General features: G+C 43.6%; 1 protein-coding gene across 1 annotated transcript; it reads left to right on the top strand.

Annotated features, from left to right (window-relative positions):
- The first annotated feature begins 1,315 nt into the window (after positions 1-1,315).
- On the top strand, positions 1,316-6,342 carry LOC142184893 (rho guanine nucleotide exchange factor 3-like). The gene is made up of 12 exons (XM_075260034.1): positions 1,316-1,504; positions 1,658-1,715; positions 1,978-2,031; positions 3,061-3,168; positions 3,369-3,530; positions 3,638-3,700; positions 4,071-4,167; positions 4,344-4,420; positions 4,563-4,820; positions 4,911-5,081; positions 5,644-5,833; positions 6,002-6,342. Exons 1-12 carry the CDS (start codon positions 1,437-1,439, stop codon positions 6,232-6,234), a joined length of 1,539 nt encoding a protein of 512 aa, XP_075116135.1. The 5' UTR covers positions 1,316-1,436; the 3' UTR covers positions 6,235-6,342.
- Positions 6,343-21,153: the final 14,811 nt, after the last annotated feature.

The raw sequence follows: 21,153 nt of genomic DNA, 5'->3' as shown, positions 1-21,153 counted from the left end.
AGTTACCGGTAATGCTTTCTAAACAGGATAAACTATAGTGAACTCCCGGCTGTGAAAAGTATTCAATTTGTCCACCATGAGATATATATATATATATATATATATATATATATATAATCAGGGTCTGAGGTTGCTAGGTGGGGTGGCATAGACACACAAATCCAGATTCTTAGTCCAAAAAGGTAGAGTTTTATTTTTACTCCACAAGAAACAGTGCAGCAACAAAAAAAAAAAAAACAATAGAAAATAAATACCTGCCCGGCTGGGCTCTAACTACACACATCAATAGGTTACCTCACCTATGATGGCAGATTCAATAGCAAAATTGAATGGTACAAGACACAGAGTGACCTTCCAGCTGGCCCTGCAGCCCAGCTCTGTCCAAAGTCTTGCTGCTGGAGCTGACCTTTTAAACTTCACTGATGAGAACAATCCACAGTAGCTGACACGCTGCAGAAACATCCACAATGTGTGGACTGGAGGGGGTGTGGAATGACAGGTCCCACTGCCAATCCTACCTGTCATTCCTAAAAAATCTAGCCCAATATTGAGCATGTAACAAAATGCTCAGGAGACAAAAGCTGTCTGCTGAGACTGCTGAGAACAAGTCATCCCTGGACTTCCTCTCATCTTGCCCACCTGAGCAGTCTGGGCAAGATGTACAACCCCTCCATTATTTTGCCGCCTGTCGGCTTACTATATATATATATATATATATATATATATATATATATATATATATCACTATATAAGTATCTGTCAGTATATATTGGCGTATGAGAACTTTTCTTATTGCAGTAATCTACCTTTTTATAAGACTGTAAAGTTCTCTCATCCTGTTGAACATGACAGCTCGCCTTCCCCTGCCAGGTGGTTGATACCAGGGAACAATAGATTTTATTGAACCTCACAATTAATAAGATATACTGTATTAGGTATAGCGCCTGTTAATAAATTCGGAATGACTCTTGTTGTGCCCAGAGGTTGTTTGCTAAGACCATGTTGTAAGTTACAGATATTATCGGTTTCGTCCTTCCACTGTCTGCCGCTCGCAGGGGCCGGTGACTGTCCAGAGGCCACAATTTCTATAGAATTTTCTAAAGACTTGCTTCATGGCTACTCTTTGTTACCAAGTAATCCACTATACCCGAGTAGTGCAGATGATGTAGTGTTAGTTCTGTGTGATGTAACGTCAGTCGCAATGATATTGCCTTAAGTCAGGAAGTGCCTGAGCAACCCACACGCCCTAGGGTGACAGCAGCTACGGGAAGTGATGTTTCAGACCACACTGACAGCTACCTATGACAGGAAGATGTGGTCAGAGGCAGAAATGTCACCAAAGTAGCTTCAGAATCGCTGGAGATGCTCTGCAGGAGACACCGAACAGACCATGGAGCAGCAATTGCCATGACAACCTGTCGCGTCCACCATCCTTGATGGGACCCAATGCAAGGACAATGGAGATGGCCGGAAAAGCTGAAGCCATAGATGAGGGGGAGGCCTGGTAGGGCAGAATTATGACTTCCTGTGGACGTGTTTAGTGTCTTCTTGCTCTGGAGTCTTCATGTCCTGACTCTATGTGAACGTCCCGGCTGGTGACTTTAGTGTTACAATGCAGGCTTAGATTTTTTGGTAACGCTCTTCCTTCCTCATACAGGGCTCCTCTGCAGAGAGAGCGCTCCTACACTACTGGGTCTCTATCCGAGAGCTCAGGGGTGAGTCACTTTTGCTTTGTTAGTGTATCAACATTACAGTCAGGGTATGCAGGTGGCCGATCTGGTGTATCTAAGCCTAGCATGCTATACGGTTGTATCTAAGTCTTCACTTTGTGATGGTGTCCACTGGATGGATGTATCCAAGCTTAGAATGTGACAATATAGTTTTTAATGCCTGCTAAGTCGGGGTATCTAAGCCCATCATGTGTGATATGGAAAACAGGTTAGTCATGTTGTGATATTTTTTTTAATTTTATTTCAGCTGAAGAGAAGGAATCAAGGTGAGCGGGCTCCGGCCCAGGTAACAGAGATCAAGGTGAGTGCTGGGGTCTGCTGTCATTAACCCCTTCCTTCATTCCTGTAATGTAGAGGGACAGCCTGCCTCCCCCCACTACCTTAAGGGGTAAGGGGATCGGACACATTGGTATAATTGCCAGTTTGGCATGCAAGGCATTAAAAAGTTGCAATTTTTTATGCAAAAAATTTGTTCCAGGAATGAGGCGACATAGAGATCCTCCAGATGGGTGCACTAAATGCCAGTCTTAATAAATCCCCCCATTGTACACTGGACCAGCACTGTATCTAGTAGAACTTGCACAAACCCGATAAGTGAGATTCTCATGAGGGTGGACTTGGCCTTTCCATCCAGTCTATAATGGGTGGGTTTTCTATGATTTGCAGCCTTTTCATGTTGCCATCTTTGTCTATACACTGTGTAATGGTGGAGAGCTATTCTGCTGATCGGTATACTGAGTCTGGGACTTCCTGTTTGATGTTAACTTTCGGTAATGGTCGAACACCTTAAACCACATCCTCCTACAGCAAGAACCCAGAGACTGTGTATTATAACATGGTGAACAAACTCTGCGTTATACTTGGTATATAGAATGTTATTACTATTATTTAGCTATTTGGCTCCAGCAGCACGCTATGTACATGACTAATGGACTATATTAGTTATGTCTCTTGCTAATAATCTCCAAAACCCTTGCAAAATTACAATTCCCAGGCTATATCTTAGGTTTGCAAAAGCTACAGGTTGGAGACCACTAGCTTATGACATTGGGGTAATAGTTGAGGTGTCCATGTTTCGCCACATTGCCCATGTGTACCAGCATATTCATGGTTTTACCTGTGCAGGAACTCTATATAGGGTGTTGTACAGCTTCTGTGGATCCCAGGCCTTACATATGAAGTGGACATGGATTGCTGGGTCTTGTAGTGATCATACCCTTGCCCTGTTGTCTTGGGTGCCCAATGACACTGGTATTATAAATCATATGTTATAGTTGGGGGGCTATTATAGATTTTGCATAATGAGCATTGGACCTTCTAACTCCTGCAGGAGCCCAGCAATAAAAGAGTCAAACCAGTCACCAAGACTTTGTCTGCAACCGGCACCCCTCAACAAACCAAAGTCACACCATTGAAGAAGCTTAGCTTGTCCATCCAGGTAATGGGGGATTTTGCTAAATATCTGTTTTATTCTTGAAGGGTTCTCCCATAGTCACAATGTATGGATTCTGTGGGTTCAGGATAAAGGTCTGGTGGATGGGGACCCCTGTCTATAATGTGTGATGGCTGTACATGGGACTGATGGCGCTATCTGACCATAGGGCTTGGCATTCACCCTAATCTTTTCCTTCTGTATAGCGTTCCATAGGTTGCCGGAATGAAAACCGCCTGTTCAGCTTTTCTCCAAGAACGCGGAACAGAGATAGTGGCTCTGCAAAGAAGAGAAGCAGCAAATTGTGGAGCGAGACGTTCGACAGTGCAGGGGAAGAACTGTCTACTCGAGAGATTAAGAGGCAAGAGGTGCGGGGTGCTACTATATGCATTATACCATGTATTGTCCTATTATATAGGCCACCCTCTGTATATTACCCCCCTCTATATGATATCGCATATGACGTATTCTGCAGGTGATCTTCGAGCTGATGCAGGGGGAGCGAATGCTTGTGGAAGATCTGCACTTGGTAAAGAAGGTAATGTAAGTGTAGATTCTTGTAAATAATCTGTAGATGTAGCAGAGCTGAATCAGTCAGGAAATTCCCATCATCATAGACTGTATTATATAGTGTCCAGTATATAGTGATGTCACCTTTACAGCACGTGAGCACAGTGATAGACCACAGGGGTCACTTGAGCCACTTTACTTCCAGTCCGACCAATGCAGGCACTTTGTCGAACGTGGGGGAGGGGGGGGGCCAAGGCCAGAATGCACCAGGTTTATGTCCTCCCTTCAATGACTGTGGTTTCATGACCAGTATAGAAGCTGCTCCATGTTTAGGGCTCCTGCTTGTTGCCGCCTCTTTCATTCTTGACCATGAACCTTTCTTCTCCTCTGTTCTTTAGAATTACTATGAGCCAATGTTAAAGTTGTCCATCATGACCCAGGAAGAATTAAACCAGATCTTTGGCATTCTGGACACGCTTCCTCCATTGCACCAAGGTCAGTCTTGTGTTGTCTCCTGCTGTCGTAGTGTCTCCTTCTCAAGTATAGTACCTTCTATAGATATAACATGACATCCTTTGTTCAGGCTTTCTATATATAGTAAAGTACATGGGGTCCTAACCCAGACTAATGAATCCCACCCATCACCATCGCTAATGTATAATTCCTTTTAGACCTCTTTGATCAGCTGGTAAAGTTACGGCATGAAGATGGTACTGTAGACCAGATGGGGCCCACCATGTTGGACTGGGTGAGTATATTTTGCATATGAGCATGTTCATTACAGTTTGTATCAGCTACAGCAGGGGGTACCATTTTGTTTTCTGCTGTCCGGCCCCTGTGCCTTATACAACACTGCTGCTAATATCCATATGTCTTTTTATACTTTACAGTTTCCTCGCCTGCACACTTATAAGGAGTACTGTTGTAACCAAGTAGCTGCCAAGGCTCTGTTGGACCACAAGAGACGTAACCCAGCCGTGCACAATTTCCTTCAGCTCTGCCAAGAATCTGCTTTCAGCCGTAAACTAGATGTATGGAGCTTTCTTGACTTGCCCCGGAGCCGTCTGGTGAAGTATCCGCTACTGCTGAAAGAACTTCTGAAGTACACGGTGCCCGAGCACCCCGACCATGCTTCCCTGAGCCAGGCTGTGAGTGCCGTCTATTGGGAGATGTAGCTAGTGGATTGTCTTCTGTAGTGTCTCGGGCTGCTATCATTCATGTATCTACTCTTTATCTAGGTCTCCGTTATCCAAGCCATTATTAGTATGATAAACCGCAAGGCCGGAGAGGCGGAGTGTGAATATTACAGGAAGAGACTGTGCTATCTGTATGAAAACCAGGGTGATGAGGACGTGTCTCGCTCACGGCTCCTGCTCTGTCATGGAGAGCTGAAGAACAATAAAGGCCAGGTAAGTCATTCATCAGCTACCTTGGGGTCTGTTCACATCTTGCTGTTGCTCTCAATTTAATGTGTATACCAGGAAAAGCTCCCGAGGCTGACACAAGACTGTCCTGTCATGGAGCCCTGTGGTATAATGTGTGGAACTGGAGCTTACCCTGTTACATGCCAAAGTCTTCTGCACATGGCCATAATCCATCCAGATTTTCCAGACCACAGTAAATGTGCAAATTTGTCCCATCTATGTGACACGAACTCACAACAGCAGAAGTATCTACGATGTTGTAAGTATGAGGGATTACACCCGAGTTGGGAATAGGATTTGATGCCATAATATGGTCCAGATCTGGATACATTACAGCCATATGCAGGAGACATAAGCAAATGTTAATAATGTGATATGTGCAGGATTTTAGTGTAAGATCCAATGTATGGTTACATTAATATAAGGCGACTGCAGATCAGGGAAGAATAACATTCTGGAGACTGAGATGTAAGGTTTTTACATAAAGGGCCATTTTACATTGAAGTGTATGACTTATGGACTACTTGTCCTCATTCCCATCCTCTAGAGGCTCCACGTCTTCTTATTCGAGACCGTCCTTGTCCTCACCCGCCTTGTCACGAACAATGACCAGCCAGAGTTCCAGGTTTACCGTCAGCCCATCCCACTGCCTGATCTTGTCCTAGAAGACCTTCCTGATGGAGAGGTGCGGGTGGGGGGCTCCATACGAGGAGCCTTCACTGCGGCCAATGAACGAGGTAATGCCAAGTGAAGACTCTTGTATGGGTGAATGGAACATGGATTGGGCAGTGGGTGTTAAATATACCTAGTCATGGCTGGATAGAACATGTATATTTTATGGTGTATCTGGTTTTGGATGTAGTTTTTAGTGTGTAGTAACTAGATGGTCTATATTTATTTTTCAGCCAAGAATTTTTTCCGCGTGAGTTTCCGAGAACGCTCCAAGGGCCAGGCTCACACCCTACAAGCCAATGACTCCTTTAACAAACAGCAGTGGGTCAGCTGCATCCGACATGCTATGGTGGCAAGCAGAGAGCAGAGCGCAAGTCCTACCACCTCCCAGGAAACACCATGTACTCTCATAAACCTCTCAGACCTAAGTCTGAACTGTCACGAAGACAAGATGGAGGATGGTTAGAGGATCATATCAAACACCTCATCAGGACTTGGTGCCACCGCTGGTATTCTAAGAACCACCGCCGTTCATCCAAACCTTTTATCTTAATGTGAATACTTCTTGACTTTTTTTTACATGGACCATATTTTTGTGTAAAATATTAACAATTTGTGAAACTTTTTGAGAAAATTAGCATTTTTAGGTGATTTACATCATTTATAAATGTGTTGGCCTTCTGCACTGTTGGTTTTCTGTCTTGTTCACAATTACCATGTGGAAGAATTTACATCCTTTGTCATATCTAATACTTATAATGGTTATAACAGCCCATAAAACCTGATCTTTGTCTTCTCCTGAGCGGATTATATAACAAAAATTATATAGCAAAAATAGGAAATCACAGATCAAGACTTTACAATACACTCAGAAACCAAAAGATATCTCACCCCAAAGATATTGCCTTGTCCTGAAACTTTCTCAGTGACTTTAATGATGATCTATGGAGGTAATGGATACAAGATGAGATACGGCAGGACTTGGAGGTATACCGCCTCTGTATGGTATCCTGCAGTACATTTACTACAGATGTTACAGCTGGGCCTGTAGATCCTGCACACTTGTAGGTTGGTGAAACTGTGCCCATGCTGGTCCCATAAGTGGTGGATTGGTGATAAATCTGGTGACCAGTAGGACCAGGAAGGGTTGTAATCTGGTGGAAACATTCCTGGGGAACCCTTGTATGTGTGGAATAGCATTATCCTATTTGTGGCAGTTGTCTGCCCTGCCATGTCCTGTATCATTACTAGAAGTGACCAAATGTTTTATGTGATGGCTTCATCACACCAGCAGGGGGCAGTGTGTCAGTCCACAGCACAGGCAAGGTTTAACGCTCACTACGAGGCCTGAGGACTCCAACCCAACTGTTGATGGACAATACGGTTCCAGGATGTAGCAGTTGTAGAAGTCCAGGTTGTTTACTACACCTCTGTAAATGAAGGAGGCAGTGTCTGGCTGTCTATGGCAGGACAAGTCATGGGTTATAACACCAAATTTCCTTCTTCTAAGTGCTCGGAAATAGTGCGGGCAGAGACAGTGGTTGTAATAAAGGTGCCCCCTGTATCTGGGTGGTGGACAATTCGCTAGAGTCCCATCGACTTTGCTGTGACTGTAAAATGCTGTGGACAAACTGTGGCGTTTACACCACGTGGGGCCCCGGCCTGAGTCTGGATTACCAAGCTGCAGAGACTGCACACAGCAGAGACCCCATCCCTCCATAGTAACTAATGGCCACACAGATCTCCTTTAAAGCGTAACTAAATGTTTGATTTTCTGGCAGCTTTTGTGTCATATTTTTTCATAATATACTTTATTAACAAATGTTAACAAATCCAGCATTTTTCCCCTCTTCCCTTAGCTTCTGTATTGATCTGTTCCTGCCTCTCGCTGTAAGCTACTATGTATGCAGTAGGGGGCTGTGTAATATGTAAAGAGAATGGGAGTTATATCTCGGACATTATAAAACTTAGAAATTGTCTCCCCATCAGTCCCATAGACTTTATATGCAGAGGCAGCGCACATGTGTGACTGCTGCTTCAGTCATACAGGGGACACGACCCCCATTTTCATGATTGATGGGGATCCTAGTGGGGGCCCTTCTAGAGATCAGACACTTATCACATGTCCTGTTGATCAGTTGAACAACCCCTTTAACCTATTAAATGCTGAAATTAAAACTGTATTACGCTGGGTTCACACTAGCGCCCGGAGTCCGTTCTCAGCTTTCCGTCTTCTGCATGCAGAAGATGGAAAGCTGTCAGACCGGGTCCGGCTGTGAGCGCCGGTGAGCGTTTTATGCCGGTTTTTTAAAATTGGACACAGAGTACTGCATGTCCGACTCTGTGTCCGATTTAAAAAAAAACTGGTTTTGCAGCGCAGAGCTTAAAACGCTCACCGGCGCTCACGGCCGGACATCTTTCAAACCCATTCAAATGAATTAGATGAATTATTATATATTATAGGGTCTATTATAAGGGGGAGACTGTAATATGTAAGGCAGGGTTGTTAAATATAAGTGGGCTATTATAGGAGGGAGGAACTATTATATACTGTATATAAGGGGGCTATTATAAGGGGAACTGTTATATATAAAGGGGCTATTATAGGAGGGGAACTATAAGGGGGCTGTTATATATAAGGGGGGCTATTATAAGGGGGAACATATAAGGCGGGCTATTATTTATAAGGGAAGAACTATTTGTAATAGGCCTATAATAAAGGGGAACATAATATGGTCGCTCTTATTTATAAGAGGGAACTTTATAAGGAGTAAGGAGGGCTATTATTTATAAGAGGGCCAATACTGATAATGTGGACTATATATATTGGAGCACTATTATTTATGAGGGGGGCTATTACTGATATTGGGGCACTGTTTATAAGCAGGGACTATTATTTAAAATGAAACGCTATAATAACTGATGTGTGGGTGCAAAAATCTATTAGGCGCTACTAAGGTGGTTATTTGAATTATGTGTGGGCATAAGGGGGGTGGTTGTTACTGTTTTGAGGGCAGAAAGAGGGCTTTATTAAAGGGGCTGCCACTTGAAATACAATGGTTTTGTTCATATATCAGTATTTAGGGCCCAGCTTTTAATTTTGCCCAGGGCCACAGTTTGTCTAAAAGCAGCACATGGAGTTACTAAACCTCTTAAGGCCTTGTTCACATCAGTGTTTGTATTCCATCCGGGGGAGTCCGCATGAGGACCCCCCAAACAGCATACAGAACGCAAGTGCAAGTGGTGTGCCAGTGAAAGCACACGGACCCCATAGACTATAATGGGGTCCGTGTGCTGGCCACCAAATCTCGGCAGGGATCATGCAGACAGGAAAGTAGTTAACAATCTACTTTCCTGCCTCTACGATTCGTGCAGGCAGCATGCAGAGAGCACACGGGGTGCTTTTACTGCACACCGCTTGTTGTGTTTGGTATGCTGTTCGGAAGGGTCCTCATGCAGAGGCATAAGCCTGGTTCACATCTGTGTTCGGCATTCCGTTTGGGGAGTCTGTTTGGGGACCTCCTGAATGTAATACCAAACGCATTAACAAGTGGTGAGCAATGAAAGCACATGGACCCATAGACTATAATGGGGTCCGTGTGTTTTCCGCGTGCTGTCTGCACAGAACATGCAGAGAGGAAAGAACTTCATGATCTACTAAGTAACAGCAATTAAACGGATTTCCCATTAAAGCGCTTTTTCATCTTCGTTTCTCCTTTCACACGGCACAGTGAGGGATAGGAAACCAACACCTCGGTCTACCTGCAGCGCCACAACTATTAGTAATAAGGCTAGGGGAACTATTATATAAGGGGGTTTAATGTATAAAAAGGAAGTATTCATAATAAATCGGGGAGGGGGATTTATAAGGAGAATCAATTGTTAATAAAGCTAGGGGAACTATCCCCCCATACTTATAGAATATTTCCACTAGTGTTATTAACAATAAGTCCTCCTTATGAGTAGCCCCCTTCCCCTTATAAATTACCCTAGACTTGTTAAAATGAATCCCTGTTAGTAATAAAGCCCTTTCATATCGCAGAAAACATTAACCCTTTACTCAACTTACCATGCTCCCAAACTGTGTCCTGGTGCTGAAGCCTCTCCCTGTTTGTGACCTCCGCAGCAGGTCTTGCGCACAGGGCACGATGACGTCACTACATTGCGTCCCATGCGCAGGTCTTGCTCCAAAGGCTTCATGAACTACTTTCCTCTCTGCATGTTCTGTGGGGACAGCGCACGGAAAACACACGGACCCCATTATAGTCTATGGCTCCGTGTGCCTTCATTGCTCACCGCTTCTCAATGCGTTCAGTATTACGTTCAGGAGGTCTCCAAGCGGACTCCCCGAACGGAATACTGAACGCAGATTTGAACCAGGCCTGAGGCTGAGGCCCCATGTTGCAGAAACACTGTGTTTTTGTTGCAGTTTTTTGAGCCAAAGCCAGCAGTGGGTTGAGCAGAAGGTAGACGTATAGGAGCTTCCTTTATATTTCCCATTCCTCCAGTATCCATTCTTGGCTTTGGTTGAAAAAAAATGCAGCAAAATGTGCAACAAAAGAAGCTGCATTTCTGCAACGTGAAGCCTCTGTCTTTAGGGTGTTTCTTTTCAGGTGGTGACACACTGTGTACCCAGATGTGGCTACAGCTAAATGCATCCACAGGCACCATTGCTGTCACTTTGGGTTAAGTGTAACACTCATTAATTCCTGGCTGTGGTTTTGCCGTTACCGCACAGCCAGGAATTAAAAGTGGCTGAAATTAATCCGCGTTTCACTTAAAAAAAAAGTGAAAGTACCGTAGGCCAGGGACTAGATGCAGCATCCAGGTACATTGTGTGTCACCAGGGCCGCCATCAGGAATTTTGGAACCCCATACACCCTAAGTGACTGCCCCCCCCCCCCCCCGCCATTTTAACACTACCTTATTTTGTGACATACCAATTATGTATTACCTCCCAACTTTTGAAGAGTAGAAAGAAGGAGAAAATGGAGAAAATTTGGCTCCGCCCACTTTTCTGTTGACTCCACCCATTCTCATTCATTTTCATGTGCTCCCACACAGTATAATCCTCCTACAGTCACCTGTAAATTATATGCCTCCCCTCCATCTCTCCCCCAGTTTCATATACACCCTTCCTCTGCCCCCAGTTTCATGTCCCCCTCTCCATCTCTGTCCCGTTTCATGCTGTTCTCCCCCTTTCAACTGCCCACAGTTTCATGTCCCCCCTCATCTGCCCCAGTGTCATGTCATTCCCCCCTTCATCTGCCCCAGTGTCATGCCATTCCCCCCTTCATCTGCCCCAGTGTCCATGCCATTCTCTCCCCACCCCCTTCATCTGCCCCAGTGTCATGAAATTCTCCCACTTCATCTGCCCCAGTGTAATGCCATTCTCCCCCCTCATCTGCCCCAGTGTAATGCCATTCAACCACTTCATCTGTCCCAGTGTAATTCCATTCTCCCCCCCTCATCTGCCCCAGTGTAATGTCATTCTCCCCCCTTAATCTGCCCCAGTGTAATGCCATTCTCCCCCCCCTCATCTGCCCCAGTGTAATGCCTTTCTCCCACTTCATCTGTCCCAGTCTAATGCCATTCTACCCCCCTCATCTGCCCCAGTGTAATGCCATTCTCCCCCCTTCATCTGCCCCAGTGTCATGCCATTCTCCCCCCTTCATCTGCCCCAGTGTCATGCCATTCTCCCACTTCATCTGTCCCAGTGTAATGCCATTCTCCCCCCTCATCTGCTCCAGTGTAATGCCATTCTCCCCCCTTCATCTGCCCCAGTGTAATGTCATTCTCCCCCCCCTTCATCTGCCCCAGTGTGAGGGCCCAACCCTGATTCATCTCCAGATTTTGGGCATGTGTAACCTACAGAGGAAAGCTGAAATGGGCTTTGGCTTAGTTTGCTCACTAACTAATGTAGTGTCCCAGTACACTCCTTCCTACCATTATAGTAGTTGCTGTATGCTGTGTAATGTAATATTTCTCACAATGTACTAATACTGGGTATCACTATATCTACTGTATAATATGCATTTTCTGTGTGCATATATTGTGTTTATTGCCATGTACTACTTTGCTGCCACCTATGGTTCACTCTATGTAGGTGCATGTGATATAGGATCCCAATCACTCAATACACAGCACAAGCTTTCTGCAGAGAAGCTTCTAGCAAGCTGTGGAGACTTTAGCCCCGCCTTAGCAGGGGAAAGGGAAACCAGAGCAGCCATGTTCTGGAGAGTCTAGTGTGTGAGGTAACAGCATCTGCCACTAGATCAACTCCAAGCGGGACCTTCAGATTACTCCTGCCAAACCTAGGAGGTACATGGTGAATCTCACAGCCCATGTAAGATACAGATTCTCCTAGGACCATTCACCAGTCCATACAGAGGGGCAGCCTGCTCCTCCACCATCCATTACTGATAATGTTCTGTCATTCTGCCAGAAGTAACTGTACAATTGCAAACATCCAAGAAAAGCCCAAGTGACCATAATATAGGAGATTCAGGAACACTGGCCAAATACATGCAACCAATTAGATAAAACACAAGAAAACCCCCTATTAATAAGCACAGTCAGTAAAGCTGCTACTGTCTGTGAATATTATCCCATCTGTAACCACACAAGCACCCAGAAGTACATACAGGGAGGGGCTGTTAGAGGGGGAGGGGAGAGTGATAGATAGTGTGAGAGCCTACAACTACCAGAATGCTTTACAGCAGGAACCTTCACCAAGTAAACAAATGCAGAAGATGCTAGGTGCTCCCAGTGAAACCCAGAAATCACTCTAAACACTGCTAAAATTATGTGGGTGCACTTATTAACCCATTGATAGCGCTAACAGACCTTTTTAAAAAATAATAATTTTTGCCCAGAAAACCCCTTTAATTTAAGTACATTACATTTTGGTCCAGAATCACATGATCTATGAAATGAGACTAAGTTGTGTGAAAAAATAGTGACCACTTAAGTCCCATATGGGGATCTGGGCCACCAAGTCGCTTCCTGCTGGACTGGTCCTGGTGTTGATGCCATCCTGTATACCGGCCAGTGTCTATTAGCTCCTGAGTAGAGATGAGCGAGTAGTATTTGATCGAATACCTCCCCTGCATAGTTATTGGTGTAATCAGTCGAATACCACGTGGTAAACGCAGTAAAAATTCCATTCCCCTCCCGCCTTCCCTGGCGCCTTTTTTTACCCCAATATCTAAGCAGGGGAGGTATTTGATCGAATACCACTCGCTCATCTTTACTCCTGAGTAGTATATGTGACCTCACTAGAGCAGGAGCCAAACACTCTATCATATGCCATATGATGATAAACTGACACATCTGGAAATGGGGGAAATTTCTGTGAATGTGAACTGGGAGTAAAAACCACTCTGCTAAAATGATTTCCCACTTTTTAATTTGCTTAACAGGTGAAACCGGTGTCCAAGGAGTAACAGGAGCAAATGGTGAGTATAGACAGGGATAGACTGGACTGTGGGATTAAGGCTATGGCCAGTGATTCCAGTTTGCCTGCACTACTCTTTGGCTTCCCCATGTTTTATACTCCAGCTCTGTTCAGATTGCCTACTGTATATACAGTCCTATGAAAAAGTTTGGGCACCCCTATTAATCTTAATCATTTTTTGTTCTAAATATTTTGGTGTTTGCAACAGCCATTTCAGTTTAATATATCTAATAACTGATGGACACAGTAATATTTCAGGATTGAAATGAGGTTTATTGTACTAACAGAAAATGTGCAATATGCATTAAACCAAAATTTGACCGGTGCAAAAGTATGGGCACCCTTATCATTTTATTGATTTGAATTCCCCTAACTACTTTTTACTGACTTACTGAAGCACAAAATTGGTTTTGTAACCTCAGTGAGCTTTGAACTTCATAGCCAGGTGTATCCAATCATGAGAAAAGGTATTTAAGGTGGCCAATTGCAAGTTGTTCTACTATTTGAATCTCCTCTGAAGAGTGGCATCATGGGCTACTCAAAACAACTCTCAAATGATCTGAAAACAAAGATTGTTCAACATAGTTGTTCAGGGGAAGGATACAAAAAGTTGTCTCAGAGATTTAACCTGTCAGTTTCCACTGTGAGGAACATAGTAAGGAAATGGAAGACCACAGGGACAGTTCTTGTTAAGCCCAGAAGTGGCAGGCCAAGAAAAATATCAGAAAGGCAGAGAAGAAGAATGGTGAGAACAGTCAAGGACAATCCACAGACCACCTCCAAAGAGCTGCAGCATCATCTTGCTGCAGATGGTGTCACTGTGCATCGGTCAACTATACAGCGCACTTTGCACAAATAGAAGCTGTATGGGAGAGTGATGAGAAAGAAGCCGTTTCTGCACGTACGCCACAAACAGAGTTGCCTGAGGTATGAAAAAGCACATTTGGACAAGGCAGCTTCATTTTGGAAACAAAAATTGAGTTGTTTGGTTATAAAAAAAGGCGTTATGCATGGCGTCCAAAAAGAAACAGCATTCCAAGAAAAACACATGCTACCCACTGTAAAATTTGGTGGAGGTTCCATCATGCTTTGGGGCTGTGTGGCCAATGCTGGCATCGGGAATCTTGTTAAAGTTGAGGGTCGCATGGATTCCACTCAGTATCAGCAGATTCTTGAGAATAATGTTCAAGAATCAGTGAAGAAGTTGAAGTTACGCCGGGGATGGATATTTCAGCAAGACAATGATCCAAAACACCGCTCCAAATCCTCAGGCATTCATGCAGAGGAACAATTACAATGTTCTGGAATGGCCATCCCAGTCCCCAGACCTGAATATCATTGAACATCTGTGGGATGATTTGAAGCGGGCTGTCCATGCTCGGCGACCATCTAACTTAACTGAACTTGAATTGTTTGTCCAAAATACCTTTATCCAGGATCCAGGAACTGATTAAAAGCTACAGGAAGCGACTAGAGGCTGTTATCTTTGCAAAAGGAGGATCTACTAAATATTAATGTCACTTTTCTGTTGAGGTGCCCATACTTTTGCACCGGTCAAATTTTGGTTTAATGCATATTGCGCATTTTCTGTTAGTACAATAAACCTCATTTCAATCCTGAAATATTACTGTGTCCATCAGTTATTAGATATATCAAACTGAAATGGCTGTTGCAAATACCAAAATATTTAGAACTAAAAATGATTAAGATTAATAGGGGTGCCCAAACTTTTTCATAGGACTGTAGTTCCCCAAAACCCAGCATTAGTTCAGTGCAGGTTATGAGGTTTCTACATACAATCTCTTTATTTGACCCCATATTCTTTTTTATACTATTACAGGTGCCCGGGACTGTAAGAAGCTGCAGGATCGGGGGGAAATATTTAGTGACTGGTATACAATATTCCCGGATGGAAAGACCCCCCTGAAGGTGCAGTGTGATATGCACACCGAGGGAGGAGGCTGGATTGTAAGTCAGTAGCATTGCTCATTTTGGTGGTGGTCAGGGTCACGGGGGAAGCAGCTGGCTGGGCCATAAACAAGTGTAGGTCATCGACTGGTTTGGAAAACCCAATTTTTGATTCTCAATAAACAGAGGGGAGGATTCTGATGTCCATAACTCTCATCCATTGGGCAGACTGGCTAGTGGCTACAAAGAACGTCTGTACTGAATGCAGTAATGCAATACAGCTAAAGCTATAGGGGGCCGTAAAGAGAAGGTGCACTGGGGGGAAGGGGGATCAGCCTGAACTTCTGCAGCCGATCCAATGAGCCTCAGAGGTTAGAGAGCTAAAAAAACACCCCCGTGCTCAGGATTAGTGGAGGTCTCAGCGGTCAGACCCTGAATTTGATGTTTAACCTCTATTCTATAGTTAGCAGCTAAATATACTTTGTGGCATAAACCCTTTAATCAGGGGAAGAGAATCATGTGTGGCCACAATATTCCCTCCATGTTTCATCCATGTCATAGATTGTAGACAGACACTTGGACAGGTAAAAACCTTCACAGTGTGAATAACCTACTAAATAATACCTCAACACCTGAAGCCCTTTGAATGTGACTATTAGGATCAGGGCTGACCTTTGGGATGTGCACTATTTGTTCTGAGTGACCTGGTATTCATAGTTTGTAACCACCACGTATCGTAAAAGGGAATATTGGGATTTTTGCAATTAATGTCCTAAGGAATTATTTAACTCCTTCTCCACATATGACATAACTGTGCATTATAATGACAGACTGGATATATAGAGTAGTGGGCCATTATACAGCTGAAACCCACCGTAGCTTCAGAACAAATGTAGGTCATTCTGAATTAGCCAAATATTGGGGTCCATGATAGCCTCTGTGCAATAGAGTGAGCTTCCTCTACTCTCCAAACGTAAGCCCAGGATGCAATTGTGTGGTGCTGAGCTGTTGTCATGCCTATTGCTTATTAGGTCGGATTGTAATAGGGGTCATTACTTCCTGCCGTTGCAGACTCCAGACAATAACTCTTATAATCCACCGCTGGGTACAATGTACTGCAATACAGGAGTAATACAGTGTACTGTACAAGTGATCATGTCCACCACATGCTACAGCTGCTTATTCTGTATATAACACCATCTCTGACCTTTCTACAGATCTACTGAATAGAGGTCTATAGGGCTGTGCGTTTGGCTCTGTGTTGTTATGTTGGGATCTTCTTACAGAGGCCTAATTGTGGATGTTTTTCTGAATTTCCAGGGAATGCCATAACTTGCCACAATAATAGCATATTTTCCACCCTGGACCAGGACCATGATCTTTCCTCAGGGCACTGTGCACAGACGTACAATAGCGGATGGTGGTATAGTCAATGTTTATACGCCAATCTGGCAAAGGTTTGAAATATACTGAAATGAAGATCAGGAAAAAGAAGTGAATAACAGAAATATCACCTCCTATGTGTGACTGTACATATAACATAATATGCCCGAGACTAGTCACAGCCGCTATGTATATCACCACCATAGACCAACACACTGTATGTATTTATATGCTCTCAGGGCTGTTTGAACACATTGGTGGGCCTTGTGCAAAGGTTTCATCACCACATCTTAGAAATAATTGAGCTTCACAAATTATAATGCCCCCTTAATAGGCCCTACATAATATAATGCCCTTAGTGACTCTCTCACAGTATAATGCCTCCCTAGTGACCCCATGCAATATAATGTCTCCTTCCAGGAACCCACCACATTTTCATGTTCCCTTCCAGGTTATCCCCCAGATTAATGTCCCCCCACTGTCTTGGTTTCCCCCACAGTGTCATGTGTCCCTCTCAGGTTACCCCCACAGTTTAATACTCCCCAGGTTGCTCCCAAAGGTTCATGTTTCCCCACCACCCATATTGCCACATCTGCATCCAACCTAATCAGCTCAGCTATGACAACATGGCTGCTGATTTTTTTTTCTTTATTAAAGTGTTCACTAACCCCCTCTACTGTTTGTTAGTGGTCGGCCTTGGTTTGCCTTATCTGCTTATTGCGCTGTATATAGCATTACGATGACATAACAAACCAGGGCTGACTTCTCCTTCTGAATACGCAAATATGATGACCTTTTGGCTTTGTGACATCACAATAGCCAGTTAGATCACGCAGTTCTTTTTAATGTTCCGAGAGCCATGATGTTCAGTCTTTCGAGATACGTTAAACTAGCGCAACACTACTGTGTTATTTGCAAGTTTGGCAATATATTTTCAGAATTTTTTATTTTTATTTTTAAACAACTTTTAAGTGCTATCATGATAGTACTCATTTGGACTCTTTTCACAGTTTTTCACAGTGATTTCCTGGATTAGGAACAGAAAGACAGAGAAGAGTTTCAAACAAGATCCACCTTGTAAGAAACCGAGGACAGGACCTGATGTAGATGTCACTGATCAAGGGCACTCTACATCATTGAGCAAGGAGCTTGTTAATATGAAAGCCGGTGGAGAAGACAGTGAGTCCAATAAAAAACTGAAAATGGAGAAACCTGTGACAGGCCTAAGACTGCCCTCCACCAGCCAGAGGAAAGATCCCGTCCCTTTGACTGTAAACAAGTTTAAGTACCACAGTGTACTTGGAAAGGGAACATATGGCAAAGTCATGCTAGCAACAGATTGCATACGTAAAAAGCAGGTGGCCATAAAGGTCTCGTCCAAGTCAGCGCCAGTAAGATGCCTCTTTGCTGAAAGGGACATTCTAGCACTGTCCAATCAGTGCCCCTTCCTCATTCATGGGTATGGAGTGTTCCATACAAGCACCCATGTATTCTATGTGATGGAGCTGGCCAGAGGTGAAACCCTTCATGAATACATTAGGAAGACCACCAAGAAAAATATCTCTGCTATGAACTTCCTGACTGCCCAAATAGTGTGCGGTCTCCAATTCTTGCACCCAAAGAGGATTGTCCACCGTGACATCAAACCGAGCAACATCCTCCTGACCCAGGATGGGAGCATCAAAATTTCTGACTTCGGTCTTGCCCTTTACAACAAATCTGTTGATGTGACAGTGACTCAAAGATGTGGCACAACAGGTTTCATGGCCCCAGAAATGATATAAAGCAGACCCTACAACGCTGGTGCAGACTGGTTTGAGTTTGGTGTTACGCTGTATGTCATGCTGAAGAAAACCTACCCATTTAAACTGGGAGACCACGAAAAAATCCGCAGAGCCACCATAGAAGAAGAGCCATTGTACAAAGGTCTAGACCCATATAGCACAAACATTATAAAGAGACTCTTGCGCAAAGATCAATCTCAGAGGCTTGGCTTGAACGACAACGTACGTCAGCACCCATTTTTTTCTTCGATTATGTGGGCCGACCTCAAGGCTGGAAGATTAAAGTCCCCAGTGAAAATGGCTGGAGAGAGAGGCTAGAGAAACCTGTGTGCCTTATGGCGAGGTTCTTAACAGAGAACAAGAAGAAACAGACCGGGCGCGTTATGGAAATATCAGCTTTGTAAGTCCAGCCTGGGCCAGAGACTACAGAAATGCCCCAGCCAATCTATCAGTTATACCGCCATCCAGCAGCATGTCCCGCCATACCTAGAGCCACAAGCCACCATCATCTGATGTACTGCACAACAGACACCACTACAACCTCTCATCTACTTGGCTATGTCTCAGCGTCCTACACCTACTTCTTATCAGACTACTCCATTATACCAGCAAGACGTTCAGGAGTTTTATGTTGTTTATAGTTGTACATAATAATTTTTTTGGGGGGTTTTCCCATCTGTTTGGTTCTTTTCTCTTTATTGAGTACACCCAACGCTCCCAATATAGTCACTGGGGTCTGTCAGGCTCTGTTGGTGTATGGGAGAATGATGGCGGGCCGGGCCATTTTAGACAAAGTGTGGCCCTGGGCAAAATTAAAAGCGGGGCCCCCATATCCTGACATACTAACACCATCATATTCTGTACTGCACTTCCAGCGGTATTGATACAGTCTTAAATGATCAGGAATACAAAAAAAAAATGTAAAGATCTATATAGTTGTTAAACTGCTATGTGTGTACCGCTATACTGGGGAGAATTATTACCACTATACAGACAACTACCAAACAATACCCATCATATATAGACCAAGAATACCTCTATACAAGGCCCAGATAGTACATGACCTCCACACTGTGACTACCACCATTACACTGCACAGTGAATCAAAGTGAATCAAAGACAAAGTGAATCAAGGACAAAACCTTCAGGCTGAGTCATGTATAAGTCCTCCTCAATGTCACCATTTAAAAATGCAGTTTTTATGTCTAAGTGTCTGACTTGCATCATCTGTACAGCAGCTATAGCTATCAAAGTCCTGAATGTCGTTTGCTTTGCAACTGGAGAAAATGTAGCATCGTAATCTTCACCATATTTATGAGAATATTCTTTTATGACTAATCTTGCCTTAAACCTGTGAATTTTACCTTCTGAGTCGTATTTGGTTTTAAAAACCCATTTACACCTGATTGCCTTTTAGTCCTTGCATTTCAGCCCATGACTGTGGCTCTGGCCCAGGTAGTTCCTTGACAATATAGGATAGGCGTTTGGCTGGTATACCTTTATTTGGTCTTGATGATCTCCTAACTTCAGGTTCATCTGTACTTTCTGTTGTTCCTTCAGTGTTTGAAGAGTCTAACCAAATTTCAACCTCCTCCTTTTTGCTGTCTTCTGACTGTGGTAGTTGCTGCTTCATCTGGACTATTGGCGTGATGTCACAAAACTTGGGCGACACAAAGTTTTCATCAATCACCACATCTCTGCTTATTGTGACCTTGTTTGTCTCTGGGTGTAGAATTCTATAACCTTTCTGGGTTTTGCTGTAGCCCACTAGGACACCTTCCTTAGCATGAGATTCCCACTTAGTTCGTTTTCCTTTGGGAACATGTACAAATACTTTACTTCCAAATATTCTTATGTGTTGTATTTTTGGCTTTCTGCCGTTCCATTGTTCAAATGGAGTATTCTCTGTAGCTTTGCTTGGTAGTCTGTTCTGAAGATAACAGGCTGTCATGATGGCTTCACCCCAGTATGTTGTGGGCAAGTTTGCATCAAATAACATACTTTTTGCACTTTCACAGAGTGTCCTGTTCTTTCTTTCGGCCACACCATTTTGCACAGGGTTGTATGGTACAGTAGTTTGAAAAATAATTCAATTTTTCCTTAAAATACTCTGTGTTTCATTGCTTGTATATTCAGTCCTGTTATCTGCACGTAGGATTTTTGGCATTCTTCCAAATTTATTGTATACTTCAGCTATATATGTTTCAAGCTTCTCTGGGACTTCATCCTTGCTGTGAAGCAGATAGACAACTGTGTATCTTGAATGATCATCAATGAATATGAGACAATCTCTCTTCTTTCCAGGAGTCTGAGTATTCATTGGACCACAAACATCTGTGTGTATTAAATCTATTGGCTTTTCTGTTTTCGTGGTACTTTTCTTAGGAAAGGCCTTTCTGGACATTTTCCCTTTAATGCAGCTCACACACTTCATTGTCTGGATACATAGATCAATGCTGATACCTTCAGCTAGTTGTTCTTGAGCTAACTTTCTTATTGCTTGCGGGTCTCTATTTGCAAGACGCCTGTGCCACACATGGATACAGTTCTTGTGCTGCTCTTGTTTAACACTATACACACACTCTTTACAATTCAGCTGATACAGTTCATTTTTGACTTTCCCTTTTGCTAGTATACGACCCTGCTTTGAGATGATACAGGTATCATGTTTAAAAGAAACTTCATTTCCTTGTTTTGTGAGTTTCTTCACAGATAATAAATTACCTTCCAGATTAGGCACATACAGCACGTCCTTTACTGGGATCTTTCTGCTTTGAGTTGGAGAGATTTGACAATCAAGGTAACCATCTCCTTTGCCTTCTGAATTCATGTGCTGACCATTAGCCATAATCAC

The sequence above is a fragment of the Leptodactylus fuscus genome, chromosome 11 (assembly GCF_031893055.1).
Source record: "Leptodactylus fuscus isolate aLepFus1 chromosome 11, aLepFus1.hap2, whole genome shotgun sequence".
NCBI classification, from domain to species: Eukaryota; Metazoa; Chordata; class Amphibia; order Anura; family Leptodactylidae; genus Leptodactylus; species Leptodactylus fuscus.
The sequence above is the reverse complement of the archived record's forward strand: the minus strand, read 5'-3'. Positions and strand labels throughout refer to the sequence as shown.

What these genes read in the sequence shown, in the direction of transcription:
- LOC142184893 (XM_075260034.1), top strand. Translation starts at nt 1,437, where the DNA reads ATGGGACCCAATGCAAGGACAATGGAGATGGCCGGAAAAGCTGAAGCC. An exon ending in CTCTATCCGAGAGCTCAGGG is followed by an intron (nt 1,716 to 1,977) that starts GTGAGTCACTTT and finishes ATTTTATTTCAG; the next exon opens with CTGAAGAGAAGGAATCAAGG. An exon ending in GAGAGATTAAGAGGCAAGAG is followed by an intron (nt 3,531 to 3,637) that starts GTGCGGGGTGCT and finishes CGTATTCTGCAG; the next exon opens with GTGATCTTCGAGCTGATGCA.